The following is a 7,221-nucleotide window of genomic DNA, read 5'->3' as shown; positions in this document are numbered from 1 at the left end:
AGCAGGAAAAATTATAACCCACTGTGCCATTTCCATAAAGCTGTTAAAATTTTCAAGCTTTTATTTTTGGACCAAAGTGTGATGAATTTCACAAATATTATTATGAAAGGCTTGGCCTGCTTTCCAGTGAGCTCTGATGGTTCTCATTCTTATCAGACTGTGGATACAATCACTACAGACTCAGTTCATCAAAAAATCTTGGTGGTTTGGGTGAGCATAGTTTCATGATAAAGAGTTGATGATAACAGAAAGCTCAGTCACACAAGTAACTGACCATTTTGGCCATGAATCAGTTGAACATTTAAATGTGTTTAACAGTAAGTCAGTGGCACCATTTTCATGCACCCGGTTAAGCACTTGCTTAAGTGCCTTGCTGGTTCAGGGCCAGGCTGTTCATCACCCAGCAGGCTGAAGTCCTTAAGACTTTTTGACTACTGGCATGTGAAGTAGAGCTCTGCATGCAAATCTTTGAAAATTTGAAACAGAGTATGGTTCTCATACTATGACATTTTAGCATCAGACCTTTGGGCATGGGATTCCTGCAACGTAAATTTTTGTATATCAAATGTGAATTCCGCTGCTTGCTATTGCATTCTTTCCTGCTCATGTTAATTTTGGCAATACCCTGATCTCCTGTGCCACAGCTTGACTAAAATTACTCCCATAGCTGAGAACTAGCATTCGCTGCAGCAATATATTTCTCACTAATCTATTCTCTGACCTTCTTTCATATGCTAGCAAATGAGGATCCATTCTGGAAGGTACGTGTAGCAAAATTTGTGTAGTATCAGTGTCTTTCTCATCACCGTGTAATTCAGTGCTTGCTTCTGATTATTGTAGTCCCTATCAAGGTCCAAAACTGCAGTATTCTCTTTGCCTTTCATACCGCTTGTGTGAAACATTTCCCACTTAACTGAATCTTTGAGCCTCTGAGAATTTCAAAGAGGTGAGCTCTTGGGCTTTCATATGCAAGGCTTGTGTTTAATCCCTTTGTTGAATCCACTGGTTGAGAAATTGCTAGTCCAGATTTGTGGTTTTAATGAAAATTTTAAGAAAAATGAGTAACCATTCTAGTTTGTATAGATTAATGTCTTTATATTGAGGTTAAAATTAAGTCTTTTTCCGCAGGTAATTTTAAAACAATCATATTTTAGAGAGTGATTTTTTTGACAGGACTAACTCAGAATTCAAGATATAAGTGTGACTAAAACTGTCATGAAACATTATAATTAATATCCCTAAAATTTAGAATATACTTTTGGAATTAACAAAGATACAAGATTATTATTCTCCTTCCTGGAAACACACTAGGAAAATTTAGGTTTTTTATAATGATTCACAAGCCATGAGAGTTTCAATATCAGTATCTCCTTTATTAAAATGCACTTAATTATACAAAGAGTAATTAACGTTGCCACCAGATTAGCTTAGCAATTTACTACATGACATTGTAACTTTGTTGATGAGTCTTAGTTCATTTTATATATTATTTCAGACAAAGTACTAATCAGTCTGTTAGAGAAAGGCTGTCAGAGGGAGTCTGAACAGAGCACAATTAGCCCAAAGGGGAACAGAGGGACAGAAGAGCCCTCTAGAGGAGTTCACAGAAGAGGGTGCATAGCAAAAGGTTGTACTTGAGCCTGCTGTTTCCCTACCTGCTCATTGAGGCGATGGGCCTAAAACATGGAACTGTGCTTTTTCCCCAGAAACTTTTCCTTGCTTACTTCCTTCTGCTGTGGACTTGAGGGACAAGTGATCCACAACTTCAAAGTAGAGCTGTACATGGTGATACATATGTTGGAATGACACATTATCAAAAACCAGTGACATAATTCCTGTGTTACAAACTGGCTATATTAGTCAGCTATATTAGACTCTCTCCTGTGTTTGATTACTTGTTTGAGGGTTTTTTTCTATCTGTTTCAATTTATGGAACTTGCTTCTGGCTCTTTGTTTGTTTGTTTGTATTTGTTGCTGTTGTACTCCATTATTTCTGTCATCTTCTACAGCAACCAGGATGCTTTTGACAATTAGATTTTGTATTTGAATGAGCCTGCCTGCTGCAATAGTGGCTTTGAATCCTGTATAGAGAGAAGTTCGCAATGACTCAAGCCATCCTCCTTCTTCTCTTGCAGAATGAGATCCACCATGATGAACACTGCACTGCTTGTAAGCGTGGCGTTAACTTGCAGCCCTGTGGTACATGTCCCAGAGCATATCACCTCAACTGCTTGGACCCGCCCCTCAAAACTGCCCCCAAGGGGGTGTGGGTCTGTCCAAAGTGCCAACAGAAGGTAAGCTACATGCAGCATAGCACACTAAGGAAAGAAACTGGGAGAACCTTGAATTTGTGTAACACTAAACTTATCTAAGCTATAGTCACGGTTTAGGGAACCACATTAACTAAAGTAATACTGAGAGGTTTTTAGTACAGCTTATGGCATTTGTTTCTGGTATTTTCATCATACTAGAGCTAGAACATGCACTGAATGCCTTAGCTTCACTGTAATCACATCTGCTAGGTTTGTCCTTTTAAAATGTCTCCTCATTTCCATTGTTTCCCTTCTTTACAATAAGGCCACCAGCATGTAGGGTTGCCAGAGAAGTAATGTAAACCTTATAGATGAGGGAGATAGTGTCAGAAGCAGACACTGGTCACCAGTGAATCTGCAAGCTGTAAAAAGAATTCGTCCTTTTTTAAAAGTCATGTTTAATACAGATAGCTATTGATCATAGCCATGTCAGAAATGCTAATTTGTTTAGTTGCTGTGAATAATGCTGATTGCATGAACAGGAAAATAATTACTAAAACAGTACAGTGTCACTAAATTGTTGAGTGGATTAGATTTTGTGCCTTAGAGTTCTTTGTGTTTAGCATTGAGATCACTGCCGCATTCCTTTGAAAACGTCAAGGGGAAATTCTAGTAAGCAGTTACAGAGAGCAGAACAGCCCAGGATGAGATCTGTGCAGTCATGTTTTCATATGGACCAACAACCTCTCCCATGCTCAGTAGACAACGCTCCTGACAGTGTGGAAATCTGCTTGTCAGGGGCTGAAGAGTGTCTTCTAGCCATGGCAAAAAGAAACAGAGGATTTGTTAACCCCCTTTTAGCGCTGTTTGGTAGTGCTGTTTATAGTGTTGTGTAAAGGAGTAAACTTCAGTGGAGACTGCTACTCAAATTATTATCTTGTTAGTTTTCAGCTTGTGAATTCTGAGACAAGGACCCTACATCTGGTCCTGCAGAGCTGTGAGGCTGGAGGAAGAAAGCCATTAATGTGTGTCTTTGTGAAGCTCTAACTTGTTATTGTTTCCTGGGCTTATAGGTGTTAAAGAAAGATGACAATGTGCCATGGACTGGAACTCTGGCTATCGTCCACTCCTATGTTACTCATAAAACAGGTAGGGATTAACACAGCTATAGACAAGAGATTCCCTGCTCATGACAGGTGATGCCATTTGAGTCCTTCATGGCACTAATATTAAAGTAGTGTTGTAATTCTACCATGAATTACAATGAATTACAATTCTATCATGGCATTATTAAGCAAAGGGCCATAAGGGGCTGTGGCTGGGAACAGGACGTCACTTTCTCTCCCCTTTCCCTCAGTCTTCTCCTTCGCTATCTCCTCTAAGGAAGCTGAGATTGATCTCTCAGGGACTTCACTCTGTGGAGGAGGCTATCATCAAAGTGGTGCCTTCCTGAGAACAAGGCTGAAAATGGGATTTTGAGCCAGAATCATATCAGTCTGGGAGGCAGAGGGACACAGTCAGGCTAGGCAGAGCCATGGAATTGAGCATGTAGCATGATGCCAGACTAGTGTCTCAGATGCCACAGTAATATCAGCTCCTAATTATTTTACTGTTATTTGATATTGCAGTTATTAGTATAAGATGTTGTATGATATCTGTGCATTGACCATTACTGTTTTTTATTTTTTTGTTGTACCCTTACAGTGGGTTGTTTGGGGCATTAGGTCATATTTGTAAGGAGCTTTGCAGATGTCTGGTACCATTGTGATTGTGCTTTGCAGCCAGGGTCACTGAACTATTGCCATTCCAGGTGGCTGACCTGTTCTTAAATACCATTCCCCTCTTTCTTTGAGACCTCCAGGAGCGCATGTGGTCCAGGGATTAATTTTAATTCAACTCAAAGGTGCAGTATAGCTTTAGGGTTGTCCTGTGTGCTAGCCATTGATGTAGACACGTGCATGCAAGCAGAAACTCCAGATTTGGCTGAACCTGCTGACAAAAGGCTAATGAGACCTGAAACTCACCATTCAAAATGCATGCTTCTGCTTTGTGTTGTCAAGCACACAGTTTTGCTGTGTGTCCTTTTCTTAACTTCTGCATCCTTAATCTTATTGTTCTGCAGTCAAAGAAGAAGAGAAGCGAAAGTTATTAAAGAGAAGCAGTGAGCTGAAGAGTGAGCATAGACAGTTAGAAGAAAAAGATCGACTTCTCAACAATGCAGTGAAGGTAGGACACCTGACTGGAGACACAGAGTCTCCTGCAGAGATGCTTATAAACAATTTATGCCTGAAAAACTGATATTTTGTGGCTAGAAAATGGTTTATGCTCCCATGCTATGGATGTGCAAGTATGAATGTGTTTCTCTGAGATAAAACACATGGATTTCCTTTATGCACAAAAGCAAGCTGCTTTGGCAGGCTGAGAAGGAGAAATCACTTGAAATGCTGTTGCACACAAGGAAACCAACAAAACAGCTGTGACTGCCTTCCTTGTAGTGCCATACACAGCCCTCATCTACCCAGTGACTTTAAGGCACTTGCATTTTCTAGGTGAAAAGTTTAGTCACAAGCATATCTTCCAGTGGTAGCTGCTTGTCTGTTAGCTTGAAACTTTTGAGATTAGGTAGAAATAACTGTCCTTATTTGTCTCAGGGACTGAATGTTGTAACAACCTGTCCATGACTGGAAATAGATTCACAGTAATTTTCTCCATGAGCTCATTTCAAAGCTAAAAGTTAGCTGGAGATACCTCCCTCGCATACCATGCCCATGCAGTCGGCTGGGTTCAAAGCCATAATTCCTATCCTCTGTGGGTGAAGGGACTTATTTGGGGCTACTTCACCTCAGGCCAGCTCTTAAGGGGTAGTTGTTAGCTTGCATGGTGATCTCAATAAATATTTGAAACTTCCTTACCCTGGAAAAATCAAAGTGGCAGCGGCAGGAGTAACTGGTCACTGCAGTTATCCAGAGGAGACATGTTCAGATATTTATCACATTTAAAATAAAGTGGGAGGAAACGCAATAACTTATTAAAAGACATCACAGTGGGGAATATTCCCTGTAAGTGTGTGTAGCCACCATCAGCACTAATGGAAACACACGTATGTATGAAGAAGTGGCTCTGGGGTACAGAATATCTTTAGTAGGCAGGAGAGTGCAGTGGCAAAGCATTTGAGGATGCAGTCATCTATCAGGTGTATGTCAGGCCTGTCAAAATCAGTAAGATTTGTAGCAAAGGAGAATCAGGTTATTTCAGTGACCAACACTGTCTTATTTCAATGGTGTTATTAGCCAATGATTGTATTTATTTGAGATATATCTACTTGAAAGGAGAAAAGCAATTAAAGGTGTTCCAGCACAGAGCAATTTCATTTCTGACATTTGTCTTAACAGAGATTCACTTTAAAGAGAACACTCTCATACACACCACAGGAGGAATGGTATGATTTATCCTTCACCTGAGACTTCAACTGTCGAAACCAACTTCTGACTGTCTCCACGTGGTTGCTTTTCAAACAACTTGACTCTCAAGTGAGCATTTCCCACTTCCCTGAAACTGGAGACTCCCCCTGCTACCCCAGGCAGCCTAGATCATAGCCAAAACCGAGCAATCTGCAGACAAGTAACCAGTTTTGCCAGACCCCAGGGCTCACTGAGAGAAAGAAAACAGGAGGTTTCAGATATTAGAGAGGCCACCATCCCATCCCCTTCCATCTAGCAAACAGGTTCAGGGTTTCGGTCAGTGGCATAGTCCCTCTCAGGCCAGTTGACAGTGTGAAAGATGGGATTTTAGCTGCAGTAGTGTGGAGTTCGGAAGGGCAAGGAGTATTACTGTTTCTTCCTTCCTTCTTCTTGGAGAAGAGGGAGATTTGGCAAGCTTTTGTTTGGCTCCTGCTCTCATCCTCATTTTCATGTAGGTTTGTATGAAAAGTTTCAAGTGATTGTGGGGTGCAGTTTGGCCACCCCACAGGAAAAAGGCTGTCTTGTGTAGTGTCTTAGATCAACTTTTCTGCTGGAAAGATATTGACATCATGTTTAGAGAGATCAACTGATCTTTGCAGTACTGACTACCTAAAATGTGTGGCACGTACAAAACGTATCATGATGAGGTTTACCCCTCAAGCACTTATTAGTGCCGTTTGGTAAGATTTAGAGATCTCACTGGTGGCTCTGGTACTTTCCAGTAATACAGCTATTACAACCCTGTGCCAGTAATCTCTTTGGAGTGCAGAAGGCATTTCTGCTAGGGTGTCTACAGGGTGAGGTGGGAAATGTCCTCTATATGAATTTGGATTGAGATGAATGTTGTTACCTCAGACAGCTGCTGCAGCGTATGCAGCACTGGTGATTACTCCATTCGTTAAGCTGTGGTTTTGCTATCCCCAAAGGAGAATATACTTCATTTGAGCAGGACGTGCACTCAAGACACGAAAGGATGTTTGGAGAGATGTTTGACACCAATTTGATTGTATTCTCAGTCTTCCCTTCTCTCTCCTCTTCTCTTTATTTGACAGAAATGCTTAGAGCTAAAAACCAGCCTGTTGGCCCAGCAGAAAGGGACTCAGTCATCACTGGAACGTCTCAAAACCCTCATTAGACTGATACAAAACGAGCAGATGATTCAGGTTACCATGACGACCACCACCACCTCCTCCCTGCTAACTGTCCCCTGGATCAAACCCTCCTCTGCCTCCGCTGCCATGCACAAAGCCTTGCAGCAATCACAGGGTAACAACTGACAGAGCTGGCTGCAAGAGAGCAAAGGAAGCGGGGAAAAAACTTTATACACATGCACAGAGGAGAGATTAAACTGAAACAAAGGAGAGAAGGAGCAATCTCAGTTTTGATACGCATAGAAACTTGCAAACCAATCAGTCCAGTTTGTAGGTCACTGTGGCAGCAGGTTCCCACAGAGCGGGTTGTGCTGTGGTTTTGTATTTGCCAAGACCTTCAGTGCTTATGAGATTTTT

General features: G+C 41.3%; 1 protein-coding gene across 1 annotated transcript in view; it reads left to right on the top strand.

The window, feature by feature from the left end:
- PHF21B (PHD finger protein 21B) overlaps positions 1-6,990 on the top strand; it is a 42,702-nt gene extending 35,712 nt beyond the window's left edge. The window contains exons 8-12 of the mRNA XM_010185868.1: positions 739-761; positions 2,136-2,294; positions 3,326-3,401; positions 4,375-4,478; positions 6,766-6,990. Of these exons, the coding sequence (XP_010184170.1) occupies positions 739-761; positions 2,136-2,294; positions 3,326-3,401; positions 4,375-4,478; positions 6,766-6,990 (587 nt within the window). The remainder of the gene's footprint in view (positions 1-738; positions 762-2,135; positions 2,295-3,325; positions 3,402-4,374; positions 4,479-6,765) is intronic.
- The last annotated feature ends 231 nt before the right edge of the window (positions 6,991-7,221 follow it).

This window comes from Mesitornis unicolor, unplaced genomic scaffold, assembly GCF_000695765.1.
Source record: "Mesitornis unicolor isolate BGI_N332 unplaced genomic scaffold, ASM69576v1 scaffold18080, whole genome shotgun sequence".
In the NCBI taxonomy this organism is placed as follows: Eukaryota; Metazoa; Chordata; class Aves; order Mesitornithiformes; family Mesitornithidae; genus Mesitornis; species Mesitornis unicolor.
The sequence above is the reverse complement of the archived record's forward strand: the minus strand, read 5'-3'. Positions and strand labels throughout refer to the sequence as shown.